This window comes from Leucopleurus acutus (genome assembly GCF_964270905.1).
Source record: "Leucopleurus acutus genome assembly, chromosome: 2".
NCBI lineage: Eukaryota > Metazoa > Chordata > Mammalia > Artiodactyla > Delphinidae > Leucopleurus > Leucopleurus acutus.
In genome coordinates this window covers 145,553,083-145,573,177 of record NC_139143.1, presented here as the reverse complement: position 1 = coordinate 145,573,177, position 20,095 = coordinate 145,553,083, and the positions used below count along the sequence as shown (strand labels likewise).

Below are 20,095 nucleotides of genomic sequence, written 5' to 3'. Positions count from 1 at the left end.
AGCTGAGGAACCCAGATCCACTCTCTTTGTGATGCAGTGGGTAGGGATTTGTCAATCTCTCTCTCTCACACACACACACACACACACACACACACACATACACACTACCTTCTACATTTTATGTCATAAAAAGTTCTTTGTGGATCCAAGGTCCAATTCTGAGAGGAAGGGAGCATCACAGTTAAGAGTTTAAAACCTTGGGGGCTTCCCTGGTGGTGCAGTGGTTAAGAATCCGCCTGTCAATGCAGGGGACACAGGGTTTGATCCCTGGTCCGGGAAGATCCCACATGCCACGGAGCAACTAGCCCAATGCGCCACAACTACTGAGCCTGTGCTCTGGAGCCCGCAAGCTACAACTACTGATACCACACGCCTAGAGCCCGTGCTCTGCAACAAGAGAAGCCACCGCAGTGAGAAGCCCACGCGCCGCAACAAAGAGTAGCCCCCGTTTGCAGCAACTAGAGAAAGCCTGTGCATAGCAATGAAGACCCAACGCAGCCAAAAATAAACAAACAAACAAATAAATAAAATTTTAAAAGAAAAGGGTTTAAAACCCTAGAGCTTGAGTGCCCAGGTTTGCAGCCCAGCCCCCCCACTCCTTAGCTGCGTAACTTTGGACAAGTCACTTAACGCTTCTAAGCTGATTCTCCTGCTGTTTAATAGGCTAATAAAGCATCCACCTTATAAGGTTGTCATGAGGATGGAATGAATGAATGAGTGCACTGAGAGCACTGTGGCTGGCACACCAATCATTCAATAAATATGAACTGCCCATTGCCATTGAATGAGACAGTGTGCTCCTCAAGACAGGAACAGTTTAGTATCTATTCATGGATTCATGGTTGGGCACCTACTATGCGCAGGTCAGTGGTGGATTGTGGGACTTTCACACGGACAGCTCCCAACACAGTTCCTGGCTGGCAGTAAATGTGAGTGAAATAAAATTGTAGAGATGAGCGAAGTGAAGATTACCAGGATGCCTAAGCCCTTCAGGAGACTATAATTATCGTTTAACTTATATTTGTCCGAATCAGCGTGCATTTTACAAATAATGTCTTTATTTTAAACATTCTGAATGGCGCAGCCCTCCACCTTGGGCTCCAGATGGGAGCAGGCATGGGGGTGAGCTGGCCTGATTCCTTGCTGTGTGCAGCCCACAGTAGCATCACCTGCTAGATGCTTTCCCCTCCTTAACAGTTAAGTGTTTCAGAAGCCGGGCCCAAGCAGGGGCTGCCCCTATTTTGAGGAGGTGGATTGTTGCACTGCCTTTGTCTTGTTTTATGTCCTCCAGAACATGGAGACCAGTTTGACCAGCAATTCCACTTCCCATCAATGGGGACATCTATAAGAAAGAAGGTCAATGAACATTAATTAGCCTTTATGACACTCTCGTGCCCTATAGGAGGGGTAAGGTGTATAAACCCTAGGGTTCTGAGAGTCTGAATCTCTGATCTCCCAACTCCAGTCCACTGTCCTTCCTTCAGGCCATTGGCTCACCATGCTCCCTTCTACCACAGGGCCTTTGCACACACTGTTCTCCTTGCCCTAAATACTCTTCCCTCCTCTATTCATCTGGTCAATCCTATTCACCCTTCAGATCTCAGCTTAAGTGTTATTTCTGCGAGGAAACCTTCCCTGATCCCTAACTCCCCATCACTACTCCATATTTTAAGCTCTCAGAGCATTTTGTAGCAGTTACAGTTGAAACTTTAAATGTATTTCTGGGACAAGTCAAATGATGTTGGTCTGTCTTTCTAAAGAGCAATCTCCATGATGACAGGAACTATAATCTGATTTGCTCACCACTGAACCCCAGCACCTAAACTGGCACATAGGAGTCCCTGAGTCCATATTAGTGGAATAAATGAATAGTTTCCAGCTTAGACACTTCCCAGCTATAGGATGCTGGATAGTTTACTTCTTCTCAGTGTATCAAGCGGGAGCTCTGTTATCTATGTGGCCGTTGTGCGTTTTAAATGAAGTAATAACACTGTGCTCTACCCTCCCTGACATTTGCCTTTCCCTTGAGGATTTCTGGTTGTTGATGAGACTGGCAAATAATCAATTACATCCACCATGACAGATCATGCGGCTGGCGGAGCCTCTAACTTGCGGTGTAGCTCTGGGTACATTACTTAATATCTCTGGGTCTCCCCATTGATAACATGAGATAGCTGGAGTGGGAGGTTTCCAAGGTCTCCTCCAACCAGTGGAAATCCTGTGGCTGTGCCGTTACACTCTTACTGGGCAGGTCACTGTGGGGGGCCTGGTTTAGACGTAGTAGGAGAGGGAGTGGAGACACCCTTGAGCACTTTACTGAGGAGGGGAGCAGAGCAGGCCCCAAGAGCAAAGGCTACAGAGTCAGACTCACTGGACCTGAATCTGGGTCCCTACACCTACTAACTGTGTGACCATTGGGCAAGTTAGCTAGCCACCCCCTGAACCTCAGTTTCCTCTATAAAATGGGGGTATTGACAGTTTCTACTTCATGAGGTTGTTGTGAGGATGAAAGGATTTAATATATGTGAAATATAAAGTAACACTATTTATTTTGCTCTAAAACCAACTAACCAATATTTAATTTGCTCTTACAATGGGTTAGGCATCCTTCCAAGTGCTTTATATGCCTTATGAGAAACTTAAGACAGCTCTATGAGGTAGTTAATATCATCATCTCCATTTTACAGATGAGGAAATTGAGGCACAAAGAGGTCAAGTAATTTGCTATTAAATGATGGAGATGGAATTTGAACCCACACTGAGTCCAAGCCCTCAGCAAGGTGCCTGGTGCATAGTGGACCGCTTAATAAATGTTTGGTGTTTTTATTGGACGTGCCATTTCCTTTAACAGTATCATCAAAAAAAGTCACAGAAAGGAAAAGAAAGGGGAGGAGCTGGGGGTGGGGGGAGGCAGTGCTAAGAATTCTTAGAAAATAAACCAGCTAAAGAATCTGAGAACTGGAAGAGATCTTCATCGTAGTCCAGTTGTTCAGTTATTAATTCAACTGCAGCAACTGTGTGGGAACCTGAGGACCCATAGGTAAATGGGACATGATCCCTACTCACAGACACAGGGGAGGTAGAAACACACAACCCAAAACAGAATGTGCTAAGAGCTGTAATAGATACATGTTCGAAGTCCTATGGGATCCCACAGGAGAAATTAATTCTTCTTGGATGAGAATAATTTTTACAGAAGGGGCATCTATGTTGGATTTTGAGGGCTGAATAGGAGTTCACTAAATAAACAAAAGGATAAACATTCCAGAATGATTCAAAGAGATGACTCAAAGAGGCCATGCATTAGCAGTCCTGTAACATGGAGCACTCTCAGTTGTGAAAATAATAAAATATAAAATCAGGAGTCAAGATGGATCTCAAGTGTCATAGTGTCCAGCTCCCTAGCCCACTCCCCGACTTTGCTCTTGCTCTTTTGAATTATTCTCTGGACTTCCCTAGACTTCCCTTTCCCAACCAACTCTCACAGACTCCTTACTTTTCCGGTTGGTGATCTCACAGGCAGGGCCTTGGAATCCAGCAGGACAGATGCAGTCACAGCGTGTTCCTGAGAAGATTCAGAGACAGTATGAATCATACCACGTGAAGTAAGAGCTCCTAGACTTCACCCCTCCCTCCACATCACGGCTTTTCCATTAGGTTAAAACAGGGCAAACGTTTAATTGAATGGTTTGAAATAAGAAGGTTCAGTGCCAAGAATACCCACTCCTTTCTTGAGGGTCCTTTGCTCATGAAAGGGTGTTTATTCCACCACAGGGAATGATGCCGAGTTGTTGAGGAAAATTACCCATTAGCTGACCTTTGACCTAGACATTGGTGTCGGGGGTCAGAAGCTACATTATTGAAGTCCCTGGGGCCAGTGGTCATTGATGCTCAATTTCACCACAAGTAATTGTCTAGTCTCTGCTTGAACATCTCTAGTGATGGGGAGCTCACTATCCTTAGCTATTTCATGCTACCTTAGGCCACTTCTGACATTTTGGAGGTTACTCCTTATGTTAATTTGTCACATGTCACCCTGGAGCTTCTCTCACCTGAATCACACGAACTCTCTTTACAGGACTGTCCTTTATAGGCTGCGCCCTGTCGGCATTCCAGCCTCTGGCTTCCTTTTCTCCATCACCTCCAAAGTAAAGCCTCCAGTGGGTCCCAGTCTCTAGGTCCAAGTTACACACAAGGCAAGGGGGATTTCAGCACCCCTAGATCAAAACCTGGTGCCGGTGAATGGATCCCACCTCCTGCTGAACTGACCCTCACTTACACGTCCTGGTCCTCAGGCAGAATTTCCCATTCTTAGGCTGTCACTTACATCTGCTTTGCTCATTTCCATCCCATCTGAGAAGCTAGACACACATCCCTCCATCTCAGCTGGACAGGTGGACCCTTTCTCCCTGAGAACAGATCTTCTGTCATGTCCCGTCTGTTGAGTTTGCTCCAACCATGTGAGTTCTGCCTCGAGTCCTGCTGTCTCCCTGGGCTGGGATATACACTACCCAGCTGCTCTTGATGCCCTGTTTTGGCATCATGCTGGACCGGACTCTTTCTTAGCCCATCACAACAGGAACAGAAGATCCCAGGCCCCAGCCTCTCTCACGTTTGCCCTGCCCCATGCAGTGACCCCGGATGTGACCCTCAAGTTAGCAGTCAAGTTCTAGTGGGCCATCCATGCCACCATCCCCCATCCCCCAATCATCTCACGATGTATTGGTCAGGATATGCACAAGGTGTCTCCCCTGCTCAGCCCAGGGAGGGCCTCTTCTTTGACCAGGACAGAGTCCCAGAGTCCATCCCCACTCCTTGTTACAGACCACACAGTCTCAGCCTGCTCCTGCCTTCAGTTTAATGCTGCTGTCACCCATGGGTCCCTTGTGGCTAGAAGCTAGGTATCCCGACAGCCAGAGCAGCCTGTTCTAGCTGCCTGCATTCTGACTTCCTGGGAGATAGACTAACACTGCTTCTAACACTGGTGCATTTCAGTGCAACCCTCGGGTCAAGGCTAGTTCTCCTGCTGGTCTAAAAGCTGGGCAAAATCATGGATCCTGTCTGTCAGTGAATTCAGCTGTAGAACAGCTTCCCAGCCCTCACTCGACAACGAATGATCTGCTAGGCTTTTTTTTTTTCAGAGGCCAATCCCAGTGATTCGCTTTAACTATTTCGGGCTGAGGCCCAGGGCTTCGTGTTTGTGCAAACCTCCCTGGGTGATTCTCAGGTGCAGCCTGAGAGGACATCAGGCGCCTTGCCCTAAGTAGTACCTGAGTGCAGCCATCTCCTCGGTCCGACCCTACGTCATTGTGCTCCAGGGAGGTGGTGCTCCATGGCGAGTCACAGCCCAGCCACAGATTAGAACTACCCGGAGAGAAGAGGGTTTAGCCATCCCGATGAAGTTCTCTTCTCTAGAGAGTCTCACGTAATGATTACATCTGGGGACTGAGCATCAGCCGTTCTAAAGATCTCCAGTGGTTCTAATGCCCAGTCAAGGTGGAGAAGCTCGACTTTAAGAGGCTCCAAATGGCCGGGGGCGGGGGGGCGGGGCGCTCACATTTTTTCCTCTGAGAAAAAGAAGGGAGCTTTATGACAGTCCCTGGGGCCTGAGGCAGAGGACTGGGGAATGACCTGGAAATTCCCCTGGATATACACAGGAAACCCCGACCTAGAAACACGCCTCTGGAGGGTGTGTGGGTTTGATCACGTGTTCCGGCCCCAGAGCCAGCCCCTCCAGATGACGTCTGCCACAAGCGACACTGGAAATGGTACCTTTCAGGACAGGGACTCCGTTCCCCTGGCAGGGAGCACACTGGCAGGAGCTGACTTCCTTCTGAAACTCCTCCAGGGCCCGCTTCATGTTCTGCCTCACTGTGCTGGAATAGGCGAAGTCCGTGGCTGTCACCAGTTCGTACAGAGGCTCTGCCTGGGAAGGGAGCAAAGGCGCTTATTTCAACAGAAAACATTCATCACATAGAAACATGAAGCAAGGCCCTACGGGAATGCGCAGGTTTGCTGCGTGCAGACCACAGTGGATTCATAGGCAACTGGATAGAGGCCCTTCCCTTTCTCATTCCCACCCCACCCAATATCCACAAATAAGCTCACTAGAGTTCAGGTCAACAAACACTTGCTGAATACCTTCTAAGTGTCAGGCATGAAGCATAAGTAATGAGTAAGATAAAATCCCCACTCCCAAGAAACTCAGAATCTAGAGACAGACACAAAAGTACTAACAGATACACAGGGGTTACAGGTAAGAGTGGTAACTTGTAATGGGTAGAGAGCAGCGGCTAGTTAATCTGTTTTTGGCTGGGGAGGGGTGGTGGTTTGCAAGCTACTCTTTGAAAGTATCATGGGAGCATTGTTCCAACGTCACTCTCCATCCCCACCCCCAACCAAACCTGTGAAAATCCTTCGTGGCATGCAAGGCCCACCATTAGAGAGCCATTCCCGAGCTCCAAAGAACACCTTCCCACCACGAGATGCTCAGAATACTGTCTACACTACCTCATCTGATGCAAATTCTACCTCTTCGCTCCTTTGTGGTCAGCGTCTCGGGTTGAAGTCCTTTTTCCTTCTTCTCTAATTAGATTGTAAGCTCCTGGAGACCAGACCTGTATACTGCTCAGCTGTGTCTCCGGGGTCCCGCCCAAAGCTTAGTGAGAGCCGCTAATAAAAGTGGGTGTAAGGGGCTTCCCTGGTGGCGCAGTGGTTGGGAGTCCGCCTGCCGATGCAGGGGACACGGGTTTGTGTCCCGGTCCGGGAAGATCCCACATGCCGCAAAGCGGCTGGGCCCATGAGCCATGGCCGCCGAGCCTGCGCGTCCGGAGCCTGTGCTCCGCAACGGGAGTGGCCACAACCATGAGAGGCCCACGTACCGAAAAAAAAAAAAAAAAAAGTGGGTGGAAGAATGAAACGGGGATGGGAGGCCTCATTAGGGCAACAGCAGCTGGCATGGAGGCGAGGGTGTGGCGAGCAGGGTTAGTGATGCTCTCAGTGGGCACAGCAGTGTTTGAGAGCTAGAAGCCACAGAGAGATGTGGTAGTGTTCGTGGGCTTGGAAAACCAGAGGCAAAGTCCAAAGAGGTAGTTAAACATGTTCAGAGCCTCTTGGCTCGAGTTTCAGCTCCAGGGCCATGTTCGTCTCCAGATTTTGTTTGTGATCCTGCCCTAATCTGGCCCTGGAGCGTTTAGGGTCTGTCTAAATGCAAGCAATCACGCCTAATAGAAGCCTTCAGTGGGAAGAAAACTGCTTCCATTTCTTAATGCATCCGATGCAGACCTTCACTCCAGAGGGCAAAGAAAGGCCCCTTGGTGGCCCCACTGTCTGACCGTCTTGTGGTCACTGAATTGATCCAGAGGCTGTCTGCAGAATGGCCCGGCCTGCCGGCCACACATGGGAGGGCGGGGCTCCATGGGGGATTGTTGTACACCCACGATGAGCTCCTCCAACAGCCTGCTCTCCCTGCCAGAGCACCTTGAGAGTCTGCCTTTAACCTGCCTTTAACCCCCCAAGCATTTTTCTACCAGTACCGAGATCTGCTCCAGGAAACAGAGTAGGTCAGTGGCAGAACCGGAATAAACCATCCACGTGTACTGTGTGCCGGGAGCTGTGCTGGCGACTTACTCATATGATCCCACTTCATCCTCACACAGGAGCAATTACTAGCCCCATTTCAGGTGAGCGTTAAGTAACTTGAACAAAGTCAAGGAACTCATAAAAGCGCATTGCCAGGATTCTAACCCCAAATCTGTTGGTTTTTTCCTACTAACTAACCCAAATCTGTGTTTTTTTCATCACATGATGACTGGCGATAGAAATGGCCATTATTCCCATTTCCAAGCTCTCTCCCAGGGTTCTCTACGATGGCTTGCCTTGGAACTTGGCAGTAATTCTGCAGGGTTCCCTCCACAGCTCCATTTTTAACTTAATATGGCTCATTTGTCCTTTTCTGGGTTCGCTGGTTCTTTTTTTCCTGTTTTTCTCTCTTTTGTCCTCTTCTTCTTCCCTCCCTCTCCCCCTCCTTTCCTTCCTCCTCCTTCCTTCCCCATCTTTCCCCAAAACACAAAATCCCAACTACTCACATTGATCATTGGGTCCCTAGCACACCTGACCTTGTGGAAATTTTATTGGTCATATTGCTGCACAGAGATGGTGGGTGCTGTCTGTGAAACTCCATGCAGTTCTCTATAATGGACCCTGGTGACTGCTGTTCTTAACGATAACAAATAATTATTGCCATAGCTACCATTTATTAGGTGCTGAACCAAATACGTATGTTATCTCACTTAATCTTCACAACAATCTTATGAGTCAGGTAGACTTCTGTATCCCCACTTTACAGATGGCAAAGCTGAGGCACAGAAAAGTTAATGAGGTTGGCCAGAGTCACACTGAGTAAGCGGAGGGCGGAAGATCTGAATTGTTACCATCGTGGTTTGTATCCTTTCAGTATATATTTTTGGATAGGTAGATGGACAGATATTTACACCAAATTGGTGGCATAAGAAAAGTGAAGTTTTACATTCCACTTTTTTCACTTAACATCGTATATTATCGAATGGCATTTTCCCATTCCATTCAATAATCCTTGATAAAATGATTTTCTGTGGCTACTGAGTATCCTGTTGTATTGGTGAACTACAGTGTATTCAACTCTACCCCTGTTATTGAATCTTTAGGTTGTTGCCATTTTCCTTTTTCCTTTTGCTACGACAAATATGGTTGTCCTCCTTTATCAGCTGGGATACTTTCCAAAACCACCAGTGAATGCCCAAAACCATGAATAGTACCAAACTCAACATAGACTATGTTTTTTCCCATACACATATACTATGATAAAGTTTAATTTATAAATTAGGCATAGTAAGAGATTAACAACGATAACTAAAAATAAAATAGAACAATTATAACAATACACTGTAATAAAAGTTATGTGAATGTGCTCTCTCTCTGTCTCTGTCTCTCTGTTTCTCTCTCTCTCTCAAAATATCTGATTGTACTATACTTACCCTTCTACTTGTGATGACGTGAGAGCATAAAGTGCTTAGGTGATGAGATGAAGTGAGGTGAATGATGTAGGATTTGTGACATAGTGTTAGGCTACTGTTGATGTATCATCAAAAGGATCATCTGCTTTGGGTGGTGCTAGATCACTGAACCACGATCATGTCAATGGTTGGATGTCAGAAGCAGATGATGTTGACGGTTGGGGATCCCAGGTGGGGATGGAGCAGGACAGTGTGACATTTCATCACGCTACTCAGAATGGCATGCAATTAAAAACGTAAGTTGTTTCTTTCTGGAGGTTTCCATTTAATATTTTCAGACCGCAGTTGACCATGAGTAACTGAAACTTCAGATAAGGATTACAGTAACATAGAATGAGGCATGTCTTTATAGATACATCTTTACCAACTTTTTAAATGATTTCTTTAGTCGGTTCTTCCATTTAGGGATATTGGATCAAAAGCTATAAACATTTTTAATGTGTTGGATATATACAGTTAAATTCTTTTCCTAAAGGGTTGTACCAATTTATATTCCCGTTGCATCATATAAAAGTTCCCATCTCATCGCTCCCAAGGACACTGAGTATTACAGATTTTAATCATCATTAATTTGACAGGTAAAAAAGAATACTGGGGACTTCCCTGGTGGCGCAGTGGTTAAGAATCCGCCTGCCAAGAGTGGAGAGTGACATGGACATATATACACTACCAAATGTAAAATAGATAGCTAGTGGGAAGCAGCTGCATAGCACAGGGAGATCAGCTTGGTGCTTTGTGACCACCTAGAGGGGTGGGATAGGGAGGGTGGGAGGGAGACGCAAGAGGGAGGGGATATGGGGATATATGTATATGTATAGCTGATTCACTTTATTATAAAGCAGAAACTAACACACCATTGTAAAGCAATTATACCCCAATAAAGATGTTAAAAAAAAAAAAGAATCCGCCTGCCAATGCAGGGGACACGGGTTCGAGCCCTGGTCCAGGAAGATCCCATGTGCTGCAGAGCAGCTAAGCCTGTGCACCACAACTACTGAGCCTGTGCTCTAGAGCCCACGAGCCACAACTACTGAGCCCGTGTACCATAATTACTGAAGCCCATGTGCCTAGAGCCCGTGCTCCGCAACAAGAGAAGCCACCACAATGAGAAGCCCACGCACTGCAACCAAGAGTAGCCCCTGCTCGCCACAACTAGAGGAAGCCCGCGTGCAGCAACGAAGACCCAACACAGCCAAATAAATAAATAAATTTTTAAAAAATTAAAAAAAACGAATACCGTATTTTTACTTTAATTTTCCTTTTCCTAGAGAAGTTAAAATTTTGCATATTTATCATCTGAGTTCTTCTGAGAGTTGTCTATTTCCTTTAAGATATGTTTCTTATAAATTGTATCATTCCTTACACATGAAAGATTTCATGTGTGGCAAAATTGTTTTGTTGTTGTGTTATTTCCATTTAATTACACTTATGGGTTTCCTTATATAGAATTCAGAATTTATTTTTTCCAGTGATATCTGACAGTCTAAGTCTGACATTATCTTACCAGGTCATGCTACCAAAGCATCTGCATTATAACTGAATCACTCTGCTGTACACCTGAAACTAATACAACATTGTTAATCCACCATACTCCAATATAAAATAAAAAGTTAAAGAAAAACACAAAACCTTCTCTTAATCAGAGTAATTTGCTTTTAGGGAATCTTTAAATAAGTTGCTTTAGTAAGGTGTGATGGTCATTATCACTGTTTACCAAATATATCAGCTTCTTTTCCTTCTGGGCACTCGGCAGGGCTGTTTTTCCCTGAACCATCCTTAAGGGCAGGTTTGCAATGCGACTTTTTCTGAGCAGTGAAAGGTGAACAGAGGGAATGCCCCTTCCAGGTTGAAGCTCTGGGAACAGAGTGTGGTGACTTTTCCCATTCCCTTACCACTGCTCTGGTGCTCTTGGGAGCACAGGACAAGACAAAGCCTCCATCACCTGGATCCCTGAGAGACATTCAGAAGAGGCCCCTCACCAATACACTCTGGACATGATGTGTGATTGACCAATAAACTTTTGTTGAACTAAGTCATTGAGATTTGGGGGTGTTTCACTGCTGCATAACCTAGGCTCTCCTGACCTCTAGGTGAATCACTCACTACTGTATTTTCCCTTCTATGCTTAACCATGCCAAGCTCCTTACCATGGCTTCTCCATCAGCCTGAATCCCAGACCGCAACCCAGCACCTCGACCACTATAGAAATGTACATGGAAGGTAGGCTTTGTGACTAGGGTTGCCAGTCAAATACAGAACGCCCAGTTAAAATGGAATTTCAGATAAACAACAAATAATTTTTTAGTATATATCCCATGAAATATCTGAAAGATGCTTATCCTAAAAAAAATATTCCTTATCTGTCTGAAGTTCAGAATTAACTGGACATCCTGCATTTTCGAGTGCTAAATCTGGCGATCCTCTATGTGACTCCTTTAATATCTCAGAATGTCTTGGGGACTTTTTCATCCCTTAATGACCATTTCACTGGGCCACAAGCTTTTTCCTTCAAGATCTTGTGGTTGTCACTCCATAATCTTTAGGCATTTAGCACTGCGAAGAATTCTAAGCCCAGTGCGACTTTTATTTTTGTAGGATCTATTTGTTCCTCCAAGTCAAAAATTTCACCCCCATGTGTCTCAGTATTGTTTTATCTTCAGTACTTTTACCTCCTTTTCAATGAGCTGTTCATTTTGCATTATCAGCTCAGGGAAGTTTCCCTTACTATGTGCTTGATTAATGCATCTTCACATGTAATCCTGGATCTTTCTCAGGAAGAAGTCTTTGGTTTTTAGATTTCCACTTCTGTACTCTCTGTCCATCATATTTCTTTTATATCATTGTTTTAATCTCTTTGCCTTTTGCTTCTGCATTAAAGAAACATTTTTATAGCACCTTCTACATCACTGACTCAATTTCCGGCAGCGTCAATTCTGTTCTTTATAGTTTCCAATGTAGTTTCTGATTCTACTACTGTGCTTTTGGCTGCCTACATTCAGCCATTTCCCCTTTCATCTGATTAGTGTCTACACACCTCAGCTTCTATTTTTTATTTCATAAATTCCTTATTTTCCTTAATTGTATTATAACCACAGAGCAAATATATTCTAAAATTGACTTCTATTTTTAGATGTATGCTTGTCTTGATCTTTTTAAAATTAAGAAAAAGTTTTTATTCTATTTATTTATTTTTGGCTGCGTTTGGTCTTCATTGCTGCGCGCAGGCTTTCTCTAGTTGCGTTGAGCAGGGGCTACTCTTTGTTGCGGTGCGTGGGCTTCTCACTGTGGTGGCTGCTCTTGTTGTGGAGCATGGGCTTTAGACACACGGGCTTCAGTAGTTGTGGCACACGGGCTCAGTAGTTGTGGCTCACAGGCTCTAGAGCGCAGGCTCAGTAGTTGTGTGCATGGGCTTAGTTGTTCCGCGGCATGTGGGATCTTCCCGGACCGATCGAACCCATGTCCCCTGCATTGGCAGGCGGATTCTTAACCACTGCGCCACCAGGGAAGTCCCTCGTCTTCTTTATCTTGAATGTAATTTCAATCTTTTGTGTTCAAAGTTCTCTTTATATATGTCCATTGCTTTCTCTACCTCTTCGTTGAACAAAGAGCCGTCTCTCTGTAACCAAAGTTCACCACTAAACACTGTGAATGGGCTCTTCTGTGGTCTCCCTTTCTGCCTACCTGGCTCCTATAGGAACTGTGTTTTCAGATCTTGATCTTCAAGACTCGTGGCCAACACTCTGTGTCTAGGAATTCCTTATCGAGTGGTCTCTGCCCTCCTGGAAGGCAACTGCTGCTCCAACTACCTGGTAAGCTCACTCTGCCGAGAATTATTTTGAGATAATGTTAAGTCATATGCAGTTTTCTCTTGCCAGAAAGAGTCCATGCCCACAATAGATGTTTCCACCTCAGGTTACCGATGTACAGAAGAGGTGCATAAAACCTTCAACAAATTCACCTCCTCCACCGCTGGAAACATCTCTCATTCTCTAATCTCTTTCCTCTTTAGATTCTCTAATCTCTTTCCCCTTTCAGCCTCCACAGCCCTTCACAACACTACACTGATAGCGGATGTGACACTTTCCAGGGCATCACATACATGCTGGGAAGCCTCTCTGTGCCTTCAGTAAAGTGCTATATCTCTGAGAATGGTGGCATGTCTGTTTGAGATGCTTAGCACGCTAACATGTGTGTGCTCTCTCTCTCTCCCTCTCCCTCCCTCTCTCCCTCCCTCCTTCTCTCTCTCTCTCACACACACACATACAAACACACACGTACACACAAAACACACATCCCATATCATATCACATGCTGCTGCACTTCCAACCTATTTAGATAGGTAACCAGGGCAATCGATTAACTGTAAGTTTAAAAAAAGATTCAGGTAAGATACAAGTAAAAAGCAAAGACCAGGGATCTATTTTCTCATGAACTCTGTTCTCTCCCATTTTCTCATGAATCCTGTTCTCTCCCATGCCCGTCTGTGATACCAACCAATGTCACCGTGCCATCAGCCAATCCCAGATTTCTCTGGAGCTGCCTGCAAGCTATGGCTGACTTTGTCCTTCCCGATGCTTGCCAGCAACTGTACCCTAAGTGTCACTACTGAATAAGTGGCAGAGGAAAGGAATGAATGGCAGCCTTCTTGTTCTGCAGAAGCTGTGCATTTGTCATATAAATAAAGATATTGGAAAACTGCCAGGGTTGGTAACTGCGGAGCCCCTCATCAGAGCTCCAGCCTCTTAACTCCTCTCCTTGGCTGCAAGAGTAAATCTCTGGGAGGGTGGACGTTGGACCATCAATGACTGTACAGACAAGGGCAAGAAGAGGACAGTGTAAGATGTGACATGGACACCGTGCTGAAGTCCCCACAGGCAAGGACCTACCACTGCTGATTTGTATGACAGTCTTGTTCTAGCAAACGTCTTTTTAGTTTAAGGCTGCAAAACTGCTGTTGTTTGGGTGACAGGTGGTTGGGATCATTATCTTCTATTTACCAAACCCACAGGAGGGGAGGGAAGAGGTAAAATTCTCAGGTCTGGACCTAATAGAGACTCGAGCAGTCACAGATGGATGCAACCTCTGTGACCTTGATTTTTATCAGCCACAAAATTAAGCATACTTAATTTGCAGACTCATGAGAATTAGATGAAATAACATTCCTGACGTCCTTGGCAGAAGTATCATGAACATAGTAGGTGCCCAAACACGTTAGTGATTACCATGAAGTATTATGCTGTCCTGTAAGATAACAATGCACGCAAGCACCTTACTGTTCAGCACAGACTGTATTTTTCATCCTTGCACCCTCCTCTGTTTTCCTCCAGTGCCTTAGTTCCTATCACATCACAGGAGCTTAGCTACAATTTGTTGGTTGCGTGAATGAATGTTTAAATGAACAAATAACTGAATGAGTGATTCCCAGATGAAATGGAAACAATCTTGATTTAAGAATGCTGTCATTAGAAGCTGATGGTTAATTTCCTTTAGCAACTTGGGGGCCCAAGTGAGAGGGAGTCAGCGTTCTCTAGCTGGTGTTGAGCATTGTATTACGATTGGTTCACTCCAGATATATTTTCCAGTATAATGTATGTGCCTCAAGATTAGGGCTTGGGTCTTATTGAGCTCTGTATTCCATACCCTGGCTCAGAGCAATCCTTCAGAAGCTGTCTTCTGAACAGAGAGAAGGATGGGTAGGGCAGTCGCACGTACCTTAATTTTGACGATGGCCGGGTTGTACTGCACCGCCTCTCCCCATTCCTGCATCAGCTCTGCTGTCGGCAGCTCACTGTATGCCAGGGCAGTGATGTACTCACTTGCCCCTCCTCGCACAAGGACAACCAAGTCATCCACCATGGTGTTTCTCTTGTTTCTCTCTGGAATGGACATGGGGACCTGGCATGTCAGGGGATCCATTCTCACACCTTGGAATTTACTGCAACCTAACTGACAACCTGGTTACCATGATATTTATGGAGCTTGCCTAGGAGATGTAGGTGGACAGTGTGAATCCCTGCCAGCAAGGGAGTCACAGTGCAAGGGGCAAAAGGGCAGTTCAATCATATATGACACAAGCTGGGGATAGGACAAGAAAGGGACATTTATTTTTAGCATCTGTAAGTGCCAGTTGCTAAATGAGTCTATGGAAGACAGATGGCTGATAGATACATACATACATACATACATAGGGACAGATGAACAGATCATAGGTAAATAGATTGGTAGGTAGAGAGATAGATTATTAATCATTTACATGTCATTCACTAATCTAACGTTGTACGTGTATGAACTCAACTAATCTTCACTATGAAATAGGAACTATATAATCCTTACTTTGCAGATAAGAAATCTTAGGCACTAGGGTGAAGGAATTTACCCACATAACCCTGTGCAAGCTCTAAGTGAAATCATTTCTTTGTATCAGATGACAAAGGTGAGAAAATTTGTGAAGGGTGAGCATGGGATGTAACAGATACTCACTAAACAGTGTCTACCATTATTATTCTGACTTCTCATGGAGTTTGCCAGAAAGCCCCCAATCCTATCAGTGAGTCATTCCTATTCTAATTTTTCCATGTGTCCAATGCCAAAGGAACTGATGGAAAGTGACTATTCCATTCCACTCTGAGTTTGCAACACCTGAGCATCATAAAAAGGGGGTCTTGTATACTACTGGGCGGACTGTAAATTGATATAACCATTTCAGAAGAACTCGGCATTACCTAGTCTGGAAGAAGTACATACTCTACAACCAGACAATTTCACTCCTGGGTATATTCCCTGGAGAACCCCTAGCACATGTGCACCAGATGACTGTGTGAGAATGTTCACAGCAGCATTGATTATAATTACTTGGCACAGGAAATAACCCCAATTTAACAACAGGATGAACAAAGAGTTATATTCACACAATAAAATACTATGCAGCAGTGGAAATGAACTATAGTTATATATAAAAACAGGGTGTTGAATGAAAAAAAAAAGAACTGAAAAGATTACATTCCATTCACACAAAGTTCAAAAACAAGCAGCTCTAAGCCATATTGGTTAGCAATACATGTAAGTGGTAAAACTATCATGAAAGGAAGGAGGTGTTTAACATGGAAGTCAGGATGGTGTTATCTCCAAAGGGAGGGAGGAGTTGTAATTGTCAAGGGTCTTGGGGCGCTGGGCAGTGCTCTATCTAGTAACTTGGATGGGGGCGTTACTTTACAAGTTTCCTTTAAAGAGCACCTATGTTTTCTGCGTGCCTCCCTATGTAAGATGCGTGCTCCAACCCAGCCCCACCAAAATAACCAACAGTATCCACCATGTATCAGTCACAAGAAAGTGTTCTAGACCTGCAGGTCATTTCGTTGTTGTTTCATTTTGTTTTGCCTTGGCTGTGGAACTCTTTCTTCACGTATGATCACACATACAGGGATAAGCTTAGTAAGTACAGCAGGTGAAGGAGAGCTGCTCGGGGCGCAGAAGGGGTCAGGATTGGAGCTCTGCTGACCAGCCTCTCTTTCCTACTCCACTCGCTGTGTCGATTCCCAACTCCCTTGTGTGGTCTCCAAATTCTCTGCTCCCAGACACCTGGTTCTACACACTGGCTTCAGCACTCACGTCCTGGTCTAACCCACCATGTGGACTCTGCTCCATGATTTGTGGCTTAGCCTGTCCGTCTAGTTTCCATCTCCCCCATTGTTTCAGGTAAGGACTAGCTGCCTCACCTGTCTCCCCCACTGCCTCCACCTGGCTCCTACCCCTCCAGCCTAGAGCATCCTTTCTCTAGCCAGGCCAACTCCTGGCCCCCAGAGAAAATTTTCATTGTTAGATTTTTTTCTTGCCTGGAAACAACCTCAAGTTGCAATTCAAATGATCCCTACCCTAGGAAGCCTGTCCTGGCGCTCCAGACCGGGTTCGGTGCTTATCACTGCCTTGTCCTTGCTTCTTTGTTTGCCTAGTTCACGTGAGTACCATGAGGCCAGGAAGACCATCTCGTTCATTTCTGTACACCCAACACATAGGAGGCGCTAGGTAGATTTTTATTGAATGAATGATTATTTTAATTGAAATGCCTTGGAACACCCAGTCTTTAGCTTAAAGAGCGACTGGCTCTGGGGTTCCAGAGAGGGAAGGATGATAAGCAGAGAAGTCACATGCCCTTGCTACTCACCTTTTATCTCATTGAGAATGCCTTTGCACGTGCCCACCGACACACCCAGGTTGATGTGGACCTCTTTTATGGCACCGCCAAGTTTAAAATCATGTTTGGCACAGGCCTGGACATCCTTAAGAGAATAATCTGAAGGAAGCAAGCAAAGAGGCGCATGACCTAGAAGGTAATTTGTCCTGTGCCTTTTCCTGTGATTGATTCCAGAGGCCTAACCCTTCCTGGAGGCCCACAGGGACTCAGGTGTAAATTAATGGGTGGCCAGCCTGATGGCAAGAAATGCAGGCAGCTCCTAGCACCAGGGTAGAGACCTCATTAGAGATCAGCATCGACGTCCCCTTTCAGCCTCTTCAAAGACTCTGAGGGTTTTTGCTGCTCTCCAAAGACAGGACATGCTCAGAGTCACTTTCTAAAAATGTGGCTCCTTATCAAACTTCTAGGGACGAATCCAGTGAGTAGAGGCTGCTGCAGGCTGTCCCCCTTCCCCTGACCCTTCCCACTCTACTCTTTGATATAGTAGAAAGAATTTGTTAATTGATTAGTTGAGTTAATGCTTACGAAGTGTCGGGTATAGTGCCTGGCAAAGAAAAGGAGCTGATTTCCCTTATTTCTTCTCCATTTTTGGACCATTGCCCATCTGTTCCTTTCTAATTCTCCCCAAGGCATCTTCCTATCCTGGGCTTGCTGAAGTCTTCGGTATGATTTGTAAACACCTTTCTGTAGCACTGTGAGGTCAGGGAAAGGAGAGGAGAACAGCTTTGGTACCTGGGATTGTCTAGAAATGTTGGTGCAGATCAGTTTTCCCCAAAGCATGTTCCTTGAAACATGAATTCCATGATGATATCTCTTATAATTCTTGTAACAGTAAGAATGACAAGAAACCGGGCTTTTGCAGTCAAGACAGTGTGACAAATGTTGTATCAAAAGAGGTGGAGTGGTCACTTGATTTCAGCACACCTGTGAAACTCTAAAAGTGGGATCTATTATATGTTTATCCAAGTTGATCACAGAACCTTTCTGTAGGAAGCAATCTGAGGAACTATGAAAAGTGCTTTTGAAACCTCTGGTATGGAGGACAGATCTTGGCAAGACTGAGGCCACACTGATCTAGATTTACCTTGTACACCATGTGTCCTCTTGCAAGTACACTGGACCCGTAACCGAGCCCTGGCGCTGCCACTGTAAACTGTGTGACCTAGGGTAGGTCACTTAACCTGACAAATGCCATGTTGGAGGAAAGAATACTGGATTGGGAGGAAGAAGTCATACCTTGGACTTGAAGTTGATTGCAAGTGGGAAGACCTATAATATCTGCACGGAGAATGGATTGTAGAAAGGGAATGGGAGCTGAGTATTAGTTTGGAGGCTCTGATAATAATCTGGAACATTGCTGCTCAAAGCGTGGTCTAGGGACCAACGGCACTGATATTACCTCAAAGCTGGTTAGAAATGCAGAATCTTGGGTCTCAACTCAAACTTACTGAATGAGAATCTACCTCCTACAAGATTTACAGATAATTCACATTCATATTAAATTTTGAGAAACACTGGTCTTGGCGTGAGCATAAGGTGGTAACAGTCAAGATAGAAAGAGAAGATAATTTGGGGGGTAGAGCTGATGGGACTTACTAATAGATTGGGAAGAAAGAAAAATAATCAAGGTTGACGCCTAGGTTTTTGCCTTGAGCCACTGACTGAATGGTGGAACCATTCTGAGATGCGGATGACTGCAAAGAAACGTATGCAAAAGTTCTCTTTGGGGCATGTTAAGTTTCTGATGGTCATTAGACATTCAAATGAAGATATCTCAGAGGCATTTCCACATGAGCTCTTGGGTGCACAGAAGAGATTCAGGATAGACATATGCATTGGGAATAATCTGCATGTTCAAGGCATTTAAAGCCAGGAGATTGGATGCTATTGTCTAGAGGGAGTTATGTAGAAAAGAGGACTGCCCAGAGAGAGGGCTGGCAAAGGAGGACCAACATCAACCAATTCAAAAAACGACGAGGGGGGCTTCCCTGGTGGCGCAGTGGTTGAGAGTCTGCCTGCCGATGCAGGGGACACGGGTTCGTGCCCCGGTCCGGGAAGATCCCACATGCCGCGGAGCGGCTGGGCCCGTGAGCCATGGCCGCTGAGCCTGCGCGTCCGGAGCCTGTGCTCCGCAACGGGAGGGGCCACAGCAGTGAGAGGCCCGCGTAACACAAAAAAAAAAAAAAAAGAAAGAAAAGAAACGATGAGGAATCTGTCAATGAAACTGTGAAAGTACAGCCAGGGAGGGATGAGGAAAACTCAGAGCATAATTCCTAACGCCTCCCCCAACAAGGAATAGGAGCCTCTCCCTGTTAACTCACACTTCCATGTGCCCCATCAGTAAAGCCATGGTCCTTGGGCAGCGTACCTGCTCTCTCCATGGCCTCTTTGTTCATGATGAGCGTGTATTCATAAATGCCCCCGAGCACGGCCTCTGTGATGTAGTGGGTCCCGAAATCACGAAAGAGATCTCTGTACTCCCCATAGCTGTACTCCAGGGGCAGCCGCTTGACTCTCTGAAGGAATTCGTAATGCAGCATGAGGTTCCTGGGTTTCAGCTTGTAACGCGCTACTTCAAGGTCAGAGCGTGCATGCAGAAATGCGCTTTTCTAAATGAAAGACCAACAAGGGAAAAGCAGACCTTTAAAGTCAGGAATCTGGAACAAGAAGATGAACTTTCCAAATACCATCCCATGTTCTTGGCCAGGAGTCATCACTCATGATTCCTTTAGGAGACTTGAGGGAAGATGGCCTCTTTGACAAGCCTTCATTTCTCAGAAATATTCTGATGTACTTTTCAGCTTGGAAGAGCTTGTTCTTCGCTCACTTCCTTACAGTAGCAAATAAGGAC

The 20,095-nt window shown here is 45.4% G+C and overlaps 1 protein-coding gene across 1 annotated transcript in view; it reads right to left on the bottom strand.

Moving 5' to 3' along the window:
• Positions 1 to 1,036: 1,036 nt before the first annotated feature.
• Positions 1,037 to 20,095, bottom strand: part of C8B (complement C8 beta chain) — a 40,438-nt gene continuing 21,379 nt past the window's right edge. The window contains exons 7-12 of the mRNA XM_082834374.1: positions 19,613 to 19,853; positions 17,215 to 17,343; positions 14,766 to 14,929; positions 5,773 to 5,926; positions 3,497 to 3,565; positions 1,037 to 1,342 (exon numbers count right to left, since the gene is read on the bottom strand). Of these exons, the coding sequence (XP_082690500.1) occupies positions 1,191 to 1,342; positions 3,497 to 3,565; positions 5,773 to 5,926; positions 14,766 to 14,929; positions 17,215 to 17,343; positions 19,613 to 19,853 (909 nt within the window). The 3' untranslated portion in view covers positions 1,037 to 1,190. The remainder of the gene's footprint in view (positions 1,343 to 3,496; positions 3,566 to 5,772; positions 5,927 to 14,765; positions 14,930 to 17,214; positions 17,344 to 19,612; positions 19,854 to 20,095) is intronic.